The 20,000-nt window shown below is 47.8% G+C and overlaps 1 protein-coding gene across 4 annotated transcripts in view; it reads right to left on the bottom strand.

Annotated features, from left to right (window-relative positions):
* The window catches only part of LOC130194635 (suppressor of tumorigenicity 7 protein homolog), a 50,075-nt gene that overhangs the window by 4,611 nt on the left and 25,464 nt on the right, over positions 1-20,000 (bottom strand). For all 4 annotated transcript variants that reach the window (XM_056415662.1, XM_056415665.1, XM_056415664.1 and 1 more), the window contains 6 exons: positions 10,571-10,653; positions 9,849-10,008; positions 8,963-9,017; positions 8,777-8,892; positions 8,559-8,634; positions 8,228-8,382 (listed from right to left, as the gene is read on the bottom strand). In XM_056415662.1, the coding sequence (XP_056271637.1) occupies positions 8,228-8,382; positions 8,559-8,634; positions 8,777-8,892; positions 8,963-9,017; positions 9,849-10,008; positions 10,571-10,653 (645 nt within the window). The remainder of the gene's footprint in view (positions 1-8,227; positions 8,383-8,558; positions 8,635-8,776; positions 8,893-8,962; positions 9,018-9,848; positions 10,009-10,570; positions 10,654-20,000) is intronic.

Raw genomic sequence — 20,000 nt, 5'->3', positions numbered from 1 at the left:
CACACTGTAACACACACACTGTAACACACACACACACACTGTAACACACACACTGTAACACACACACACACACTGTTACACACACAGTAACACACACACAGTAACACACACACACACTGTAACACCTGCCTGTAACACACACACACACACACTGTACACACACACTGTACACACATACACACACACACTGTAACACACACACACATGTATATATTATTATTAATTAATATTACACACACACACTGTAACACATACACACACACTGTAACACACACACTGTAACATACACATACACACTGTAACACACACTGCCTTACATAACACACACACAATAATATATATATACACATTAATATACACTGTAACACACACACTAACACACACACACACACTGTAATATTACACACACACACACACACACACACTGTACACACTGTATTTTACACACACACTGTAACTGCACACACACTGCGCTTACACACACACACACACACACACTGCCTTTTGCACACACACATATTACATATAATATTAATATTTAATATTAATATATTATTTAATACACACACTGTAACACACACACACACACTGCTGCACTAACACACACACACTGTAACATACACACTGTAACACACACACACACACTGTAACACACTGTAACACACACACTGTAACACACACACACACACACTGTAACACACACACTGTAACACACACACACACATATTATTATTAATTGTAACACACACACTGTAACACACACACTGTAACACACACACACACACACACACCCACACACACACACACTGTAACACACACACTGTAACACACACACACACAGTGTAACACACACACACACACACTAACACACACACACACTGTAACACACACACACACACTGTAACACACACACACTGTAACACACACACACTGTAACACATACACACACTGTAACACACACACTGTAACACACACACACACACTGTAACACACACACACTGTAACACACACACGCTGCTCTCTACTCAATACACGCTGCCCCCACTCACACTGCCCCCTCTACTCACGCACACCCCCCCTCTACTCACGCCCCCCCCCTCCTCCCCCCCTCTGCTCTGTGCCCCCCCTCTACTCACTGCCCCCCTCTCTCACGCTTCCCCCCCTCTCTCGGTGCCCCCTACTCACCCCTCTGCTGCCCCCCTCTACTCACGCTGCCCCCCACTCACGCTGCCCCCTCTACTCACGCTGCCCCCCTCTACCCCTCACCGCTGCCCCCCTCTACTCACGCTGCCCCCCACTCACGCTGCCCCCCTCTACGCCAGTCTCCACTCATGCCTCCCCACCATGCCCCCACCACTCGGTGCCCCCACTCACGCTGCCCCCCCTCTACTCTGCCCCCACTCACGCTGCCCCCCCCCTCTACTCACGCTGCCCCCCTCTACTCACGCTGCCCCCCCTCTACTCACGCTGCCCCCCCCTCTACTCACCCCCCCCCCTCTACTCACGCTGCCCCCCTCCACGCTGCCCCCACTCACGGTGCCCCCTCTCTCACGGTGCCCCCCCACTCGTGCCCCCCTCTACTCCACTTCCTGCCCCCCTCCTCCTCACGCACCCCCTCTCACCCCCCCTCTACTCACGCTGCCCCCCCTCTACTCACGCTGCCCCCTCTCTGCTCACTGCCCCCACTCACGCTGCCCCCCTCTACTCACTGCCCCTCTGCTCCGCTGCCCCCCTCTCACGCTGCCCCCTCTACTCACGCCCCCCCTCTATAAATTTACCCCTCTACTCACAGTTGCCCCCCTCTGCTCACATGCCCCCCTCTGCTCACTGCCCCTCTCACTGCCCCCACTGCTCCTTTGCCCCCCTCTACTCACTGTGCCCCCCTATCGCTGCCCCCTACTCACGCTGCCCCCCACCTCTCTACTCACGCCCCCTCTCTGCCCCCCACTCACGCTGCCCCCACTCACGCCCCTCTACTTTGCCCCCACTCACGCTGCCCCTCCACCACTTTGCCCTCTACTCACTGCCCCCTCTGCTCCGCTGCCCCCCTCTACTCACGCTGCCCCCCCTCTACTCACCTGCCCCCCCTCTACTCACGGTGCCCCCCCTCTACTCACGCTGCCCCCCCCCTCTACTCACGCTGCCCCAGGGGCGCATGGTTCAGGGAGTGGCCATAGGGGTGGCACCTTGCTACCCTGGAATCTGATTGGCCACCCCAGGTGCCACCCCATATCACTAAACCACTTGATTGAAGCTATCATGCCGATATGCGGGAACGTTTGAATTGTGTGACCACCGACACTTTCATTTCAACCGACAAGAAGACATCAAGAAGACATCAAGAGATTCACGGCTACTCGCTCTCGAAAGATGAGAAAGCTAGAATTATTGATAACAGTTACACATAATGAGTCAGTGGTTTAAAAAGTTTGAACGCTGCAATAAGCTAAAACGTTTTTTGATTTTCACGATATGAATGGTGCAGGTCTGTCATCATAAAGCCGTCACGACAGTGTCGACTGACTCAGCTTGCTGCCCAGCAAACCTGTCCAGGAGTTCTTAGCTCCTGAAAGATGTGAGTAGACTTATTGATACACATGTGTGAATGGTTTAAAAGCTAAAACGTTTTTTCCCATCTTATTATTATTTCCTGACTCAGCTTACTAGCAAAACCCTGTCGTCATCATTGTTTTGGTTGGCTTGTCAACGATGCGTTAACGCTAACGCTAATACTAACGCTAATGCTAACGCTGATGCTAACGCTAGCTAACTTAACGTTGTATGTACAAAATCTGTCTTGTATCTCTTCTAACTTTGTAACATTATTAGACCTGAGTAAGTTTTGCATGTCACATTCATTCATGCATTCATAATGGAAGCTAAATGTATTGTGCAAGATATAGTGACATGCATCCATGACATGCGACTATTACAGTATGAAAAGAAATCAGAACATTCAAGGATTCTTCAAAAGAAAGAAATCCAAAACAACAGAGCAGGACAGAGCAGCAGAAGCCAGCAGAAAAGCTAGTCAGTCTGAGGATGAGAGCCAGCTTGACTCTGCTAGGGATGTGCAGCAGAGCCTCCAGCTTCAGCTGTACACATGTGGGTATAAACAAATCTTGATACACATTAGCCTAGCCTTACAAAAAAGGCTGATTGATTATTATCATTCACTTGATGACAACGTATGTGTTTTTGTAGACTCAGACAAGGATACTGGTGATGAAGGCCCTTCATCTTCACTCTTGCAACATCAGGGTATGTAATGTATGCATCTTTATAAAACCATCTGCTATGACTTGAAGATGTTTCACTTTTTGCTATACTTATAGTGGCTTATACTGAGATTCAGGGCAAAAGTTTCTCCTATTTTTAACAACAGGTGTGAAAAAAGCTAAATATGACTAATTTGACATACAACAAATTGATACAACTGTTAAAATCCCTATATTACTTCAGGTGTGTCAAGTCAGCCACTCTCTAACAATGGCTTACTGACACTCGAGGAACCATCCAGCAGTACCTGCACAGGCCATGCAGTGACACGTGGGAGATGGTGATGCAGCAGCCCTTGTGGCCCCACCTGGACCTCGATGGTATGCCTTAATATTTCATATGTAGAAATATATTGTACTTAATTCAATTCTTTCATCTGTTTACTAATGCCCCAATGAGTAGGCACTTCTGTCCTGAACAAGTATGACACTGGATCCAATTCTCATGCTTTTGTCACTTTCAGATATTTCATACAGTCAAGAGCAGCAGGTCCCTCTAGCCTGCTTTAAAGGTTGAGTTTCAGAACCAAGAACCTCCAAGGTGAGAAGAGGAGGGCGTTTCAACCAGTGCGGTTTAATCACAATTCCTGGCTTGAATATCATTAAAAGCAAAGATTCAGCCCATTGTTACAATGTTATGCAGACTTACCCTCCTGCCTGGCGCGTCAGGAATCTGTTTTCTCCTCAGATCAGGCTTTTCACCGCAGGGAAAGCAACGTGCAAAGATGCTGGCTTTGGATTTGCATGAGAAATCTGAGTCTCCACATTAATGCCATGTTTGCTTGGAATGAGCACAAGAGAGCTATTAGCTTACAGATTCTTCTATCTTAGATATGATTAACAAAGAGTACAAAAAGAAAGTTGAAGAGAATCGCAGTTACATTATCAAACAGTTGCAGATGTACTGCTTTGTTGACAGCAAATAACACAGAATATAGCACAAAAGAAAGTCACCGTGAATGAGGAAGAATATGACAACAAAAGGGAATTTCTTGAAATTTCTGAGAAAATGATCGCTAAACACAATCCTATGGTAAGCCCAAAAGAAATGAAGGGACAACTAATGCAAAATAGCACAAACACTACCATACAAGACAGAAATTTCTGCAGTGCTAGCAAGTATGGTGCGTGATGATGAGATTGTGATTGTGAAGGAAGTGAAGGAGAGTGTGGTAGCTCTGTGCATTGCTGATGAGAGCAAAGATCTGAAAAGAAGGAAGGGCAGCTGTCATTAGTAGTTAGGTATTACTAGCAACGGGGTTGTGCATGAAAGCTTTCTTGATTTCAACATGCCCAACATCTGAGATGCTAAGGGGCTCAGCGAATGATGATCATCCAGTGTTTGGAGAAAGATATGGGCCTTCAGGTACAAAGAAAAATCTTGTTGGACAAGGTTTATGATGGGGCCTCAGTGATGAGTGGCAAACACACAGGTGTGGCATGCCAGAATTAAGACAGAGGCTAAACTTGTCGTTTTTATGTCCACTGTAATGCGACTGTCTGAACCTGGTCTTAGCTGGACACCTGTGAAAGCCGTCTGATTCCAGAGGTTGATTGCTTCTTCTCACTGCTTGAGAAGCTCCATGTGTGTACATGTCAGGATCTATGTGCACCAGAAATGGCTGGATGTTCAAAAAGGGAGATGTATGGGGGCAGCTAGGGAGTTACAAAAACTTAGTGACACAAGATGCCAGGCATGTAGAGGCATTGGCATTTGCAGGAAGACTTCATGGATAGGTTACCAGCTGTGTTGTGTGTCCTTGTCGTAAAATATAAGTTACGAAGAATCATCATAGAGACAGAGATCCACTGATGCTCGAGGTTTGCTTTGCAGATTCAGATTGACCCCACATTCATATCCCTCCTTGCAACCTTCCGGTAACTGTTCGAAACACAAACTGTTTCACCGCTACATCACCCTCAGTAACACACACACTGTAACACACACACACTGTAACACACACACTGTAACACACACACACACACTGTAACACACACACACTGTAACACACACACACACACTGTAACACACACACACACACACTGTAACACACACACACACTGTAACACACACACACACAACACACACACACACTGTAACACACACACACACACTGTAACACACGCACACCTGTAACACACACACATACACATAACACACACACACTGTACACACACACACTAACACACACACACTGTAACACACACACACTGTAACACACACACTGTAACACACACACACTGTAACACACACACACACACACACACTGTAACACACACACACACACTAACACACACACACACTGTAACACACACACTGTAACACACACACACACACTGTAACACACACACACTGTAACACACACACACTGTAACACACACACACACTGTAACACACACACACACTAATACACACACACTAACACTGTACACACACACACACACTGTAACACACACACACACACACACTAATATTAACACACACACACACACCTGTAATAATACACACACTGTATACACACACTGTAACACACACTAACACACATTGTAACACACACACACATCGTAAGACACACACACACACATTGTAAGACACACACACACACATTGTAAGACACACACACTGTAACACACACACTGTAACACACACACACACACACTGTAACACACACACACACACACACACACTGTAACACACACACACACACACTGTAACACACACACACACACTGTAACACACACACACTGTAACACACACACACACACACACACTGTAACACACACACACTGTAACACACACACACACTGTAACACACACACACACTGTAACACACACTGTAACACACACACACACTGTAACACACACACACACTACACACACACACTGTACACACACATACACACACACACACTAAATACACTGTAACACACACACACTGTAACACACACACACTGTAACACACACACACTGTAACACACACACACTGTAACACACACACACACTGTAACACACACACACACACACTGTAACACACACACACACACACACTGTAACACACACACTGTAACACACACACACACACACATTGTAATATATACATAACACACACACACACACACACTGTAACACACACACTGTAACACACACACACACACACACACACACTGTAACACACACACACACTGTAACACACACACACTGTAACACACACACACACACACTGTAACACACACACACACACTGTAACACACACACACACACACTGTAACACACACACACACTGTAACACACACACACACACACTGTAACACACACACACACACACACACACTGTAACACACACACACACACACATACACACACACATTAATACACACACACACACACACACACACACACACACACACACACACAATAATACACACACACACATTAATACACACACACACACACACACACATTAATACACACACACACACACACACACACACACACACACACACACACATAACACACATACACACTGTAATATTACACACACGCTGCCACACTGTACACACACACACTGTAACACACCCCTACACACACACACACACACACACTAACACACACACCTCACACACACACTAAATGCACACACACTAACACACACACACACACACACACACTGTAACACACACCCCCTCTACTCACGCTGCCCCCTCTCGCCCCTCTACTCACGCCTCTACCACGCTGCCCCCTACTCACGCTGCCCCCTACTCACGCTGCCCCTCTACTCACCCCTCTACTCACGGTGCCCCCTCTACTGCTGCCCCCCTACTCACGCTGCTCTACTCACGGTGCCCTCTACTCACGCTGCCCTCACCACGGTGCCCCCCTCTACTCACGCTGCCCCCCACTCACGCTGCCCCCCACCACGCTGCCCCCCACTCACGGTGCCCCCACATGTGCCCCCTCTACTCACGCTGCCCCCCACTCACGGTGCCCCCCTCTACTCACGCTGCCCCCACTCACGCTGCCCCCACCACGCCTACCACGCTGCCCCCCTCTACCACGCTGCCCCCTCTACTCACGGTGCCCCCCTCACGCTGCCCCACTCACGCTGCCCCCTCTACTCACGCTGCCCCCTCACTCACGCTGCCCCTCTACTCACGGTGCCCCCACCACTCACGCTGCCCCCCCACCACGCTGCCCCCCACTCACGCTGCCCCCCACTCACGCTGCCCCCCACCACGCTGCCCCCACTCACGGTGCCCCCTCTACTCACGCTGCCCCCCTCACTCACGCTGCCCCCTCACTCACGGTGCCCCCACCACGCTCACGCTGCCCCCCCTCTACTCACGCTGCCCCCTCTACTCACGCTGCCCCCCTCTACTCACGGTGCCCCCTCTACTCACGCTGCCCCCCACCACGCTGCCCCCCACCACGCTGCCCCTCACTCACGGTGCCCCCACCACGCCTGCCCCCTCTACTCACGCTGCCCCCTCACCACGGTGCCCCCCTCACTCACGGTGCCCCCCCTCTACTCACGGTGCCCCCCACCACGGTGCCCCCCCCACTCACGGTGCCCCCACTCACGGTGCCCCCCACCACGGTGCCCCCACTCACGCCCCCCTCTACTCACGGTGCCCCCCACTCACTGCCCCCCACTCACGCTGCCCCCCCACCACGGTGCCCCCTCACTCTACACGCTGCCCCCCACTCACGGTGCCCCCACTCTACTCCACGGTGCCCCCCACTCACGCCTGCCCCCCACCACTGCCCCCCACCACGCCCCCACTCACGGTGCCCCCCACTACTCACGGTGCCCCCACCACGCTGCCCCCCACCACGGTGCCCTCCGTGCCCCCTACTCACGGTGCCCCCCACTCACGGTGCCCCCCTCTACTCACGCTGCCCCCCACTGCTCCCCCACTCACGGTGCCCCCTCTACCACGCCCCCACTCACGGTGCTGTGCCTCGTGTGGCGCCCCGTGGTGCTGCAGCTGCTGGCTGTTCCGGTAGCTTCCCTCTCCGGCCTTCAGCGCCTGGCGGAACAGACGCTCCGCCTCCATGATGGTGGTCGCCTCCTCCTCCGCCAGCAGGATGAACGCCGTCGCACAGCTACAGGGGGAGGAGGAGCAGGAGGAGAAGAAGAGGAGGAGGAGAAGAAGGAGGAGGAGAAGGAGAAGGAGAGGAGGAGGAGAAGAGGAAGGAGGAGGAGGAGGAGAAGGAGAAGAAGAGGAGGAGGAGTTAAGCAGGAAGTGACACCTCCTCTCTCTCTGGGTCTCTTGACTCACTCCTCCAGCTCCAGAGCGTCGTGTGCAGCGGAGATACGAGACGGAGGATTCCTCTCCCTCCACGCCTTCTGCATGACTGACAAACACACACACACACACCACACCACACACACACACACACACACCACACACACACACACAGAGTGAAGACGTCACAAGGGTTCAGGCCACCAGCTGATGTGTGTGTGTGTGTGTGTGTGTGTGTGTGGGGGGCTCACTGGCGTCAGCTGGTCTCAGGTGGTCCGAGTCGCAGGTGAAGAAGGTCTGGTGGTCTTGAGCCGACAGGTTCATGTCGTAGTACGTCAGAGGCTCTCGACCCGTCACCCACGTGTACCTGAAACATGAGAGGGGGATGAGAGGAGGAGGAGGAGGAGGAGGAGATCCTCTCGTTTGTTTTCACTCACCTGTTATATTCAGCCCCACGAAATAAATTCAACGGATTTCTCCAGACTTTACATTCTGTAGAGAGAGAGAGAGAGAGACATAGAGAGAGAGAGAGAGAGAGACATAGAGAGACATAGAGAGAGAGAGAGAGACAGAGAGACATAGAGAGAGAGACATAGAGAGAGAGAGACAGAGATTTTATATAAATAAAACAATATATCTATATATAAATGTATATATAAACATATATATATATAGATATTTAAATAAATATATATATATGTGTATATATAAATATATATATAATTATATATATATATATTTATATATATATATAATTATATATAGATATTTATATACATATAAATATATATCTATATATATAAATATATAGATATATATTTACCTTCGCATTGAAAATGCCGGAAGGTTATGTTTTGATCGCCGTGTATTTATTTATTTGTATGCGTGTTATTCGCAAAACTCAAAAAGTATTGAACCGAATCACATGCAATTTGGTGGGATGATTGTTTATTATCCGGGGACCAGTTGATTAGATTTTGGGATCGATCGGGTCAAAGGTCAAGGTCAAAGGTCATGAACAGGTCAAAATCTTTCGCAGAACTCAAAAAGTATTGAACCGAATCGCATGAAATTTGGTGGGATGATTGTTTATTATCCGGGGACCAGTTGATTAGATTTTGGGATCAATCGGGTCAAAGGTCAAGGTCATGGAAAGGTCAAAATCTTTTTTTTACCATAGCACGATACATTTTTGTCCAATTGGCATGCAACTAATGCCAAAATGTTCATAATTCAATGCCCAATCTTGTGATATGCGAAGGTATGCGCTCTACCGAGTGCCCGTTCTAGTTATATGTGTGTTATTATGGGATGTCTTCTCACCAGAGACGCTCTGTCGACTGGAGTCCGCCTCTCCGCTGCTGCTGCTGGAGCTGCTGGGGCTGCTGCTGTCCACTCCGCCCAGCAGGGGGCGCAGGTGGCTCACCGACACCTGCTCGATGAACGAGGTCCCATACTTCCTGAAATACCACCACTCAAATATCTGAGAGGGAGAGAGGGAGAAGGGGAGAGATAAGGGGAGAGAGAGATTCATTAACAGATTCTGAAACATGGACCAATCACAGCCGAGCTCTGGGAGGAAGTAGAGGGATGAAATAACCACGACATCATCCTCTCGTTGTTTACCTCTGTATACAGGTACCTCTCTCCTCTCCTCTCTCTCTTTCCTTAACTCTCTCCTCTCCTTCTCCTCCTTTCTCTCCCTCTCCTTCTCCTCCTCTCTCTCTCCCCCCTCCTCCTCTCTCTCTCCCCCCTCCTCCTCTCCCCCACTTCCTCTTCCCCCTCTCCTCTCTCCTCTCTCTTACTCTCTCCTCTCTCTCTTCCTCTCTCCTCTCCCCCTCTCCCCCCTCCTCCTCTCTCTCCTCCTCTCTCTCTCCCCCACAGCATCATGTCCTCCCTCAGTGTCGTCCCTCTGACTTCCTGTCTCTCTCTCTCTCTTTTAGCTGGTCACCAGTGTGGCTCCTCCCCCTGTGTGGCTCCTCCTCCATGTGGCTCCTCACGTGGCTCCTCCCCCTCAGTGAGACGTTCAAGAAGAGGTTTCTTACCAAGATGAGTCCTGATATGAGGGAGGAGGTTCCCGTCAGAGCCACGTAGAACTTGGGCGTCAGGGTGTTGAGAAACATGCTTACTGCAGGAGCAGGAGGAGGAGGAGCAAGAGGAGGAGCAGGAGGAGGAGGAGCAAGAGGAAGAGGTGGAGCAGGAGAAGGAGGAGGAGGAGCAGCAAGAGGAGGAGCAAGAGGAGGAGCAGGAGGAGCAGGAGGAAGAGGTGGAGCAGGAGAAGGAGGAGCAGCAAGAGGAGGAGCAAGAGGAGGAGCAAGAGGAGGAGCAGGAGGAGGAGGAGCAAGAGGAGGAGCAGGAGGAGGAGGAGCAGGAGGAGCAGGAGGAGGAGGAGGAGGAGCAGGAGGAAGAGGAGGAAGAGGAGGAGGAGACATTACTAGAGAAATCTTCACATCAAGTCAGAAGAGATATTTGTAGAACTAAAATTGACAAAACATAGAGACCAGAACATTACAATCACTCATGTTCATCACTCTTCATCACTCATGTTCATCTCTCATGTTCATCACTCATGTTCATCACTCATGTTCATCACTCATGTTCATCACTCTTCATCTCTCATGTTCATCACTCTTCATCACTCATGTTCATCACTCATGTTCATCTCTCATGTTCATCACTCTTCATCTCTCATGTTCATCACTCTTCATCACTCATGTTCATCACTCATGTTCATCACTCTTCATCTCTCATGTTCATCACTCTTCATCACTCATGTTCATCACGCTTCATCACTCATGTTCATCTCTCATGTTCATCACTCTTCATCTCTCATGTTCATCACTCTTCATCACTCATGTTCATCTCTCATGTTCATCTCTCATGTTCATCACTCTTCATCTCTCATGTTCATCACTCTTCATCACTCATCTTCATCACTCATGTTCATCTCTCATGTTCATCACTCTTCATCACTCATGTTCATCACGCTTCATCACTCATGTTCATCTCTCATGTTCATCACTCTTCATCTCTCATGTTCATCACTCTTCATCACTCATGTTCATCACTCTTCATCTCTCATGTTCATCACTCTTCATCTCTCATGTTCATCACTCATGTTCATCTCTCATGTTCACAGGAGAATCATCAGAGGCTCCGCCCCCTTTTCCCACCGGACACAAACAACACTCCATGGTCTGGAGACGGAACAATAAACAAGTAAACAATACAACAGATCTATTAACCTACGATATGCTCTCGCCCTTCAATAAAACTTTATTTGTCTTTCAATGTTCCAACAATTAGCAAAATGTGGTCAAAGTTGGTGAATAAAAATAAAATCATACAAATTAATTCCCAGACGAACGTCTAACATCAAAGTCACCAGATGCTCATAAAATAAATAAAAAGCTCCGCCGAACGGATCAGAACCAGTTCATCCAACTCACTCATTACGAAACAAATTAAATAATCAATTCATAATACATAAAACACATTTTAAAATCAGTCTTTAACAATCGCCCCCTGGTGGCCAGGAGAGATAATGCAGCTTTAACACGAAGCAGACTTCTATACCAGGGTTTTTCCTGCATAGAGAACATTTGGGCGCGCGCCTACGCCGTTTTCCCGAACGCCTATGACAAATCCCGAGCGCCTAAGGCAAAAAAAGTCTGCGATGGAAAAAAAAAAAAAATGTGTTCATCACGTGCATGTCAGCGAATATGTTCTCAATAGTATGTTTCAAGTCGGCTACAGCCGAACCCTCGTTCTGTTTGGATCAACAGTAATCGAGTTAATAAGCGTGTCTTCTTGTCTGATCAATACGCAACTGTGAGGTGAATGGACAGAGCGGCCAGCTGCTGGTCACTCAACAGCCCGACCTGCACCAACACACCTGGACTATATAGGGATGCACCGATCTGATCGGCGCCGATCCATATCGGCCGATATTCCCATTATCGGTTTTGATCGGCGTTCTCAAAACGGCCGATCAGATGACATAAAATCTGCGAGAAAAACTATCAGAGACGTTTCAATCCCGGCGCACCTCAACGGAGACGATGCGCCCGGCGAGGGCCGCAGAGTAAGTAAGTAAAAGTTTATTTCTATAGCGCCCTTCGCAGTACGAATACACAGAGTGCTTTACAATAAAAACAATAAAAACAGTACAACATCATCAATATCATCATGTTAAACAAAGCAGCAAGGTGCAGAAGCCAGTGCTACATTACAAATTGCGGGTGCATTACCTCCAGTACACAAGACTTTTGAGCAGTCACAAACGCAGTAGAAGAAACCAACAAACAGTAAATTAAACATAGAGAGCAGAAAACCGATAACACACAGAAACCTAACCCAGAAATGCCTGTTTGTAGAGATGTGTTTTTAGCTGATTTCTGAAGCTATTTTCGAACTGAGCTGCTCTCAACACCTGCGGAAGTGTGTTCCACAGGCGTGGGGCGACTGCAGCAAAGGACCGATCGCCCTTTGTTTTTAATCGTGTGCGGCACTGCCAGAGCCCCTGGTCAGCTGACCGTAAGGACCGGCTGGGGTGTGCTGTATGATGAGGTCATGTATATAACTGGGGGCGAGGCCGTGTATGGCCTTAAAGGTAAAGAGAAGTACTTTGTACTGGATCCTGTACTGGATTGGTAACCAGTGTAGGGCAGCCAGTATAGGGGTAATGTGACACGATTTCTTTGACCTGGTGAGTAATCTGGCAGCTGCATTTTGAACCAGTTGGAGGCGGTTTATGGATGCCTGGTTTAGACAGGTGAACAGTGAGTTGCAATAATCCAGTCTGGAGGATACAAAGGCATGTATAGCCATTTCCATCTCAGAGTGGGCGATGATGGAACGCAATTTCGCGATGTTTCGCAGGTGGAAAAGCAATTGCGACTCAGAGTCATGACGTGTTTATCCAGCAGCATTGCCTGGTCAAAATGAATACCGAGGTTTTTGATGGTTGGGTGGACATTGTTTTTGAGAGGGCCCAGATGTTCTAGTACCCTGGCTCTGGTGCCATCGGAGGCGATGACCAACACCTCGGTCTTGGTTGCATTTAACTGCAGGAGGTTGTTAGCCATCCAACCCCCGATGGCGGCTAAACACTCCATCAGAATGCTGAGGGACTGCATTTGCTCCGGTTTAAAAGAGCAAAGCAGCTGGATGTCGTCAGCATAAAGGTGGTATGTGATGCCAGAGAATGTTCTGATCAGCTGACCCAATGGGATCAGGTATAGGGCAAAGAGTAACGGGCCAGCACCGAGCCTTGTGGTACCCGCAGTGCAGAGGGGCGGAGTCGGATTTATATGGACCAGCTGACACTGAGAAATGTCTCTCACTGAGGTAAGAGGCAAACCATTTTAGTGCTAGACCTGACACCCCAACCCAGTTCTTTAGCCTATCTAGGAGAATACTATGATTGTCTGTGTCAAAAGCTGCACTCAGGTCTAGCAGGACCAGAACAGAACTTTTGCCACAGTCGGAGGCCATCATGATGTCATTAGATACTCCAAGAAGGGCAGACTCGGTGGAGTGTTTCTTACGGAAACCGGATTGAAACTTGTCACCAATGTTGTGTGTGGCCAGGTGGAGGTTAAGTTGGTTAGCTACAACTTTCTCCAGTACCTTTGAAATAAAAGGTAGCTTAGATATGGGCCTGTAGTTTAGGGGAGAGGAGGGGTCCAGGTTGGGCTTTTTGAGGAGAGGTTGGACAGCCGCCTGCTTAAAATAAGAAGGCACCACACCCGTGACCAGAGACATGTTTATAATTTTGACCAGACTGGGGGCAACAGAAGAGATAGCTTCTTTTAGCAGGGAGGTGGGCAGGATGTCTAGGGGACTAGAGGAGGTCTTCATGGCATTTACTACCTCCAACACCTCCTCCAGCTCAACAGGTGAGAAGTTGCTCATTGATGGTACAGAAACTGGACTGGGGACCGGGGGAGGGGGTGATGTTGGCTCTAACATCTGCAATCTTGTTTACAAAAAACAACAGGAAGGTGTTACATTCCTTGTCTGAAGACACAGGAATCGATGGAAGAGGGCGAGCCACGATTTTGCTGATGGTGTTAAATAACACTTTGGGGTTGTTTTTGCTGGAGATAATGAGGTTTTTAAAGTAAGCAGCCCTAGTAGTTTCCACCAGAGTGTTAAAATCAGCTGTGAGATCTTTATAGAAGAGTCGATGGACTTCTAGGTTAGCAGCTCTCCACCGTCTCTCAGCTCTGCGCCGGTGTAGCCTGAGCGCATAGATTTCCTCATTCATCCAGGGAGATGGATTAGTTGGACGGACAGAGCGAGTGACAAGGGGAGCTACACTATCCAGAATGGCTGCGCAGTGGGCGTTAAACAAGCTCACTGCGCAGTCCACGTCATCAGACTGCGCCATCAAAACATTGCTGGGGAAACTAGTTCTGAAATTCACTACAGCTTTGTTATTTATAATGCGAGATATTTTCACACGCAGAGGTCAGAGGTCAGAGGGGATCCTCACCACCGAGCGGCGTCCCCGTCCCCCGAGTTGAATCTCTGGGTCGACTCAGCCGACTCTCACATGTCTGAGGCTCTGAGCCCCTAGAGATGCTCACGCTAAACACATTCCATCGGGAGCAAAGAGGGGTTTGATAAAGTTAGCGGAAGGATTTAAGTGACAACATCCGGTTTTGCAAAGTTAGCGGAAAGAACCACGTGAAACAACATCCGTTTTTCAAAATAAGATGTCGACAAATCATACACAAGTAAACAATGAACTGATTTTGTATCTTTAGAGATCGTTTCTGAGATTTAGCCTAAATTATGCTCACATTAAAACATTTTTACTGTACCAAGGAAGAGTTTATAAAAATAAGTCAGACTTTTGTATGTTAAACAAAGTCCTGTAAATAGATTTCCCCAAGAGTTCCAGGAAATGAATGATACAGATGTGTTCCATACATATCTGAAATCCCCATCAATAGCAATCAATCAATTTTAATGTATCAATTAGGACATTTTTCAAAGTAAAAGTCCTAAATGTTTAAAGAAATCAGTAATTTCTTTAATGTTTGAGGTGCTTTATATATGTATTTCCTCATAGTCCTCATAGCAATAATGCTACACAATAAATATAATGCTTCAATCGACACCGTGATCGGTATTATCGGATCGGCAGATACTGATTTCAGTGATCGCCACCAAAAAACCTGATCGGTGCATCTCTAATTGTCAATCTATTAGCCGATCTATTTTAATCTAAAGTGGAAGCAAAATGATTTCCTCAAGCATTGCCTCCATTATTTATGTGAAAAAAAGAAGAAGAAAAATACATAGATGTCTGCTAATTACGGTGATATGGCAATATAGACCGTGCAAATTTGTTTGGGAGCACCGAAGACCCATTTTGACCGAGGAAAAACCTTGTATACAACCAGAGGAGTCGCCCCCTGGTGGCCAGGAGAGAGAATGCAGCTTTAACACATGAAGCATAGACTTCTATACAACCAGAGGAGTCCCCTGGTGGTCAGGAGAGAGAATACAGCTTCAAAGGATCCTGACTATTCAAACTCACTGGTTTGTTCCGTGTTGGTAAGGAAGCAGCCAGAGTGCATGCTGGGAGGACAACGAGAGGGACACTTCAGACACACTGAGGACTAAAGGTCACGGGAGACAACAGGAGATGTGACCTTTACTGAGGAGGCGTGACACACACACACACACATCACACACACACACACACCACACACACACATCACACACCACACCACACACATCACACACACACATCACACACATCACATCACACACACATCACACACACCACACATCACACACACATCACACACACACACCACACACATCACACACATCACACACACACACCCTTTAACTACAAAAGAGAACACACAGCGTGCTTTCCGCCATACGTTTAACAGGTGGACTCCTATTCTGCCCAACAACAGCCTCTGATAGGCCGACTGACATCCCAACATATTCATCATACGTGTTAAAGCTCAGCAGATCGACTGTTGATCTACTCCATGAAAAACACACACACACACACTTCATGTGAGGGCATCTCCCTTCTTCCCTCCCTCTCTCTATCTCTCTCTCCGTCTCTCTCTCTCTCCATCCCTCCATTCGAGGGTCTGTTTCTGAGTGATGGGCTAGTGGAGACCGTCAGGGTCCCAACTACCCTTTGACCTGTGAGCAAGGAGGAGCACAGTGTGTGTGATGTGTGGTGTGTGTGTGTGAGAGTGATGTGTGGTGTGTGTGTGAGTGTGTGTGAGTGTGAGTGTGTGAGAGTGTGAGTGTGTGTGAGTGTCAGTGGCGGCTGGTGAAATGTTTTTTGGGGCGGGGGGGCAGTTTAAATATCACTCAACAATGAGAAGAAAAGAGGTTTTGAGTAGAATATTGTAAAAAACAAAGCTTTATTTCAAGAACACAGCGTGCTCAACACGGTCCAATAACAACTATCAACACACTGTGACTTTGGCATGAGAGGTTCAGAGCAGCTTTAAGGAACATTGGGGGCGGGGCTTCAGAGGGTCACACAATAGAAGAGTTTCACCCTCACATGAAAGAGGTTCAGAATAGAGTCAGAAAGAGATCACATGTTACATGAGGACAGAGTAGAGTCAGAGAGATCACATGTTACATGGGGACAGAGTAGAGTCAGAGAGATCACATGTTACATGGGGACAGAGTAGAGTCAGAGAGATCACATGTTACATGGGGACAGAGTAGAGTCAGAGATCACATGTTACATGGGGACAGAGTAGAGTCAGAGATCACATGTTACATGGGGACAGAGTAGAGTCAGAGAGATCACATGTTACATGGGGACAGAGTAGAGTCAGAGAGATCACATGTTACATGGGGACAGAGTAGAGTCAGAGATCACATGTTACATGGGGACAGAGTAGAGTCAGAGAGATCACATGTTACATGGGGACAGAGTAGAGTCAGAGATCACATGTTACATGGGGACAGAGTAGAGTCAGAGATCACATGTTACATGGGGACAGAGTAGAGTCAGAGATCACATGTTACATGGGGACAGAGTAGAGTCAGAGATCACATGTTACATGGGGACAGAGTAGAGTCAGAGATCACATGTTACATGGGGACAGAGTAGAGTCAGAGATCACATGTTACATGGGGACAGAGTAGAGTCAGAGATCACATGTTACATGGGGACAGAGTAGAGTCAGAGATCACATGTTACATGGGGACAGAGTAGAGTCAGAGATCACATGTTACATGGGGACAGAGTAGAGTCAGAGATCACATGTTACATGGGGACAGAGTAGAGTCAGAGATCACATGTTACATGGGGACAGAGTAGAGTCAGAGATCACATGTTACATGGGGACAGAGTAGAGTCAGAGATCACATGTTACATGGGGACAGAGTAGAGTCAGAGATCACATGTTACATGGGGACAGAGTAGAGTCAGAGATCACATGTTACATGGGGACAGAGTAGAGTCAGAGATCACATGTTACATGGGGACAGAGTAGAGTCAGAGATCACATGTTACATGGGGACAGAGTAGAGTCAGAGATCACATGTTACATGGGGACAGAGTAGAGTCAGAGATCACATGTTACATGGGGACAGAGTAGAGTCAGAGATCACATGTTACATGGGGACAGAGTAGAGTCAGAGATCACATGTTACATGGGGACAGAGTAGAGTCAGAGAGATCACATGTTACATGGGGACAGAGTAGAGTCAGAGATCACATGTTACATGGGGACAGAGTAGAGTCAGAGATCACATGTTACATGGGGACAGAGTAGAGTCAGAGATCACATGTTACATGGGGACAGAGTAGAGTCAGAGATCACATGTTACATGGGGACAGAGTAGAGTCAGAGATCACATGTTACATGGGGACAGAGTAGAGTCAGAGATCACATGTTACATGGGGACAGAGTAGAGTCAGAGATCACATGTTACATGGGGGACAGAGTAGAGTCAGAGAGATCACATGTTACATGGGGACAGAGTAGAGTCAGAGAGATCACATGTTACATGGGGACAGAGTAGAGTCAGAGATCACATGTTACATGGGGACAGAGTAGTCAGAGAGATCACATGTTACATGGGGACAGAGTAGAGTCAGAGATCACATGTTACATGGGGACAGAGTAGAGTCAGAGATCACATGTTACATGGGGACAGAGTAGAGTCAGATCACATGTTACATGGGGACAGAGTAGAGTCAGAGATCACATGTTACATGGGGACAGAGTAGAGTCAGATCACATGTTCCATGAGGACAGAGTAGAGCCAGAGAGATCACATGTTACATGGGGACAGAGTAGAGTCAGATCACATGTTCCATGGGGACAGAGTAGAGTCAGATCACATGTTCCATGAGGACAGAGTAGAGTCAGATCACATGTTCCATGGGGACAGAGTAGAGTCAGATCACATGTTACATGGGGACAGAGTAGAGTCAGATCACATGTTCCATGGGGACAGAGTAGAGTCAGATCACATGTTCCATGGGGACAGAGTAGAGTCAGATCACATGTTACATGGGGACAGAGTAGAGTCAGATCACATGTTCCATGGGGACAGAGTAGAGTCAGATCACATGTTCCATGAGGACAGAGTAGAGTCAGATCACATGTTCCATGGGGACAGAGTAGAGTCAGATCACATGTTCCATGGGGACAGAGTAGAGTCAGATCACATCATGCTGTTACATGCAGAGTTAGCTTCTACAGTAAAGACAAAGCCTCCGCTGTTAGTGAGTTAGCTTCATGCTTTAAGCTAGTTAGCTTCATGCTGTCAGCTAGTTAGCTTCATGCTGTCAGCGAGTTAGCTTCATGCTGTTAGCGAGTTAGCTTCATGCTGTTAGCGAGTTAGCTTCATGCTTTAAGCTAGTTAGCTTCATGCTGTTAGCGAGTTAGCTTCATGCTGTTAGCAAGTTAGCTTCATGCTGTTAGCGAGTTAGCTTCATGCTGTTAGCGAGTTAGCTTCATGCTGTCAGCTAGTTAGCTTCATGCTGTCAGCGAGTTAGCTTCATGCTGTTAGCGAGTTAGCTTCATGCTGTTAGTGAGTTAGCTTCATGCTGTCAACTAGTTAGCTTCATGCTGTCAGCTAGTTAGCTTCATGCTGTCAGCGAGTTAGCTTCATGCTGTTAGCGAGTTAGCTTCATGCTGTTAGCGATTTAGCTTCATGCTGTTAGCGAGTTAGCTTCATGCTGTCAGCTAGTTAGCTTCATGATGTTAGCGAGTTAGCTTCATGCTGTTAGCGAGTTAGCTTCATGCTGTTAGCTCGTTAGCTCCATGCTGTTAGCGTCATGCTGTTAGCTCGTTAGCTCCATGCTGTTAACTAGTTAGCTTCATGCTGTTAGCTAGATGCTGCATTAACATTCGTGCTTTCCACTTGTCTGCAGCTCTTTAGGCCCCTCCCCCCGTTGTAGTCCAGAGAGTTTCAGTCCCTTTGGAACAACAGACAGGGGAAACTAAACAGCAT

This window comes from Pseudoliparis swirei, chromosome 6, assembly GCF_029220125.1.
Source record: "Pseudoliparis swirei isolate HS2019 ecotype Mariana Trench chromosome 6, NWPU_hadal_v1, whole genome shotgun sequence".
Lineage (NCBI taxonomy): Eukaryota > Metazoa > Chordata > Actinopteri > Perciformes > Liparidae > Pseudoliparis > Pseudoliparis swirei.
Note: the sequence above shows the minus strand (reverse complement) of the source record. Positions and strands in the feature narration are given on the sequence as shown.